At 42.7% G+C, this 1,432-nt stretch overlaps 1 protein-coding gene across 1 annotated transcript in view; it reads right to left on the bottom strand.

Moving 5' to 3' along the window:
* Positions 1 to 315: 315 nt before the first annotated feature.
* fam20ca (FAM20C golgi associated secretory pathway kinase a) overlaps positions 316 to 1,432 on the bottom strand; it is a gene marked incomplete at both ends in the record, with an annotated part of 35,869 nt that continues 34,752 nt past the window's right edge. Inside the window, one exon of the mRNA XM_079252233.1 lies at positions 316 to 574. Within this exon, the coding sequence (XP_079108359.1) occupies positions 316 to 574 (259 nt within the window). The remainder of the gene's footprint in view (positions 575 to 1,432) is intronic.

The raw sequence follows: 1,432 nt of genomic DNA, 5'->3' as shown, positions 1-1,432 counted from the left end.
ACTAAATCCGAAACACAGCAGAAGCTCCTTTATTTCTTATACAGATAAAACAAAACATGTCTGTACCCGACAAATGCAAAGCCTCTGTGTCAGCACAGTCTTTTGTTGTATTTGTTGATACTTTTTCTTTTCCATATAAACACACCTAGAAGCAGTTTCCATCGAGGCAATGTTGGCAAGTCTTGGAATTCACTGAATTCAGCTTGATATAAGAGGAGGGATTTTTGGTGCAATCCCAATGGTTGAACAGCCACAGATGTGGTCCATTGGTAATTTGTCTGTGGTCATTCATGTCATCCTGGAGTCTTGCCCTCACTACCTGTGGCCTGGGCCCCTGTGGGGGACTGTGTCCCCAACCAGGTCTTCCTCCACAACATTAACATAGCCTTCTTTCTCTATACACCCTGCGAGGACCTGCAGCACCAGCCGGAGCCTCCGGTCCATGGCGTGAAGATGAGGCTGGATGAGCACAGGGGAGAGGCGGTCACGCAGGAGAGATTCCTCCATCAGGGAGCTCAGATGGTACTCCTCTTTGGCAAGGAGCTGGAGACGCAGGTAAGTAGACTTCCTCACCCTGGAAACAACAGAGAATTAAACAGATTATTTAAAGGCACTGTGTACTTTTGTGAAAATAACTGCAAAGATGGGACATAAATTATACAAACTAACAAGCTTATCTTTCCAGTCCCCCTGAAAAACACCCCATTCTGAAATATTAATGCTGATAAACATAATTTACTGAAAGCTCATAGTATGTTTCCAAATTTTAAAGCCTCTTAGCTCCCCTTTAGTGATTATCAGTGACTGAAGCCTGTAGCTTCTGTCTCTCAACATAAAACTGGCCTGTTGTATGTCAGACATTAGACTGAATAACAGTAAAAATAGTTAAATACCTTCAGTATAAAAACAGATGTGATAAATAGAGTTATGTATTTACGAAAGATACAAGCGTCTCTTGGAGCTATTTCTACTTCTTTCTGTTATTCATTCATTTTCTATACTGCTTAATCCAGTTCAGGGTTGCAGGGGAGCTGGAGCCTTTCCCAGCACTTGGCAGACAAGAGGCAGGATGCAACCTGGATATGTCGCCAGGCAATCGCAGGACCAACACAGAGAGACAAACAACCACTCACACCCACACACACTCCTAGGGAGAAGTTATAGTGAACTATTACCACTAACATGCATGTCTTTAGGGCGGCAGAAGGAATCTAGAGTACACAGATAGAACCCATGCATACGTAGGGAGTACATGCAAATTACACATACAAATGTCATTTCATGGGAGAAATGCCATGACTTTAAGCAGTCAGTTTAAGCAGTTTTACAAGTTACTAGTGGTTGTTTTTGCAGTTTGTCAAGTTTGCCCAAACTATAACTCTTAGCTGAGAAGATACTGGTTTTGATGTTGGGGAACAACTCAGGAACTATC

This window comes from Telmatherina bonti, assembly GCF_933228915.1.
Source record: "Telmatherina bonti genome assembly, chromosome: 14".
Classification (NCBI taxonomy): domain Eukaryota; kingdom Metazoa; phylum Chordata; class Actinopteri; order Atheriniformes; family Telmatherinidae; genus Telmatherina; species Telmatherina bonti.
This window is presented reverse-complemented; position numbering and strand designations above follow the sequence as displayed.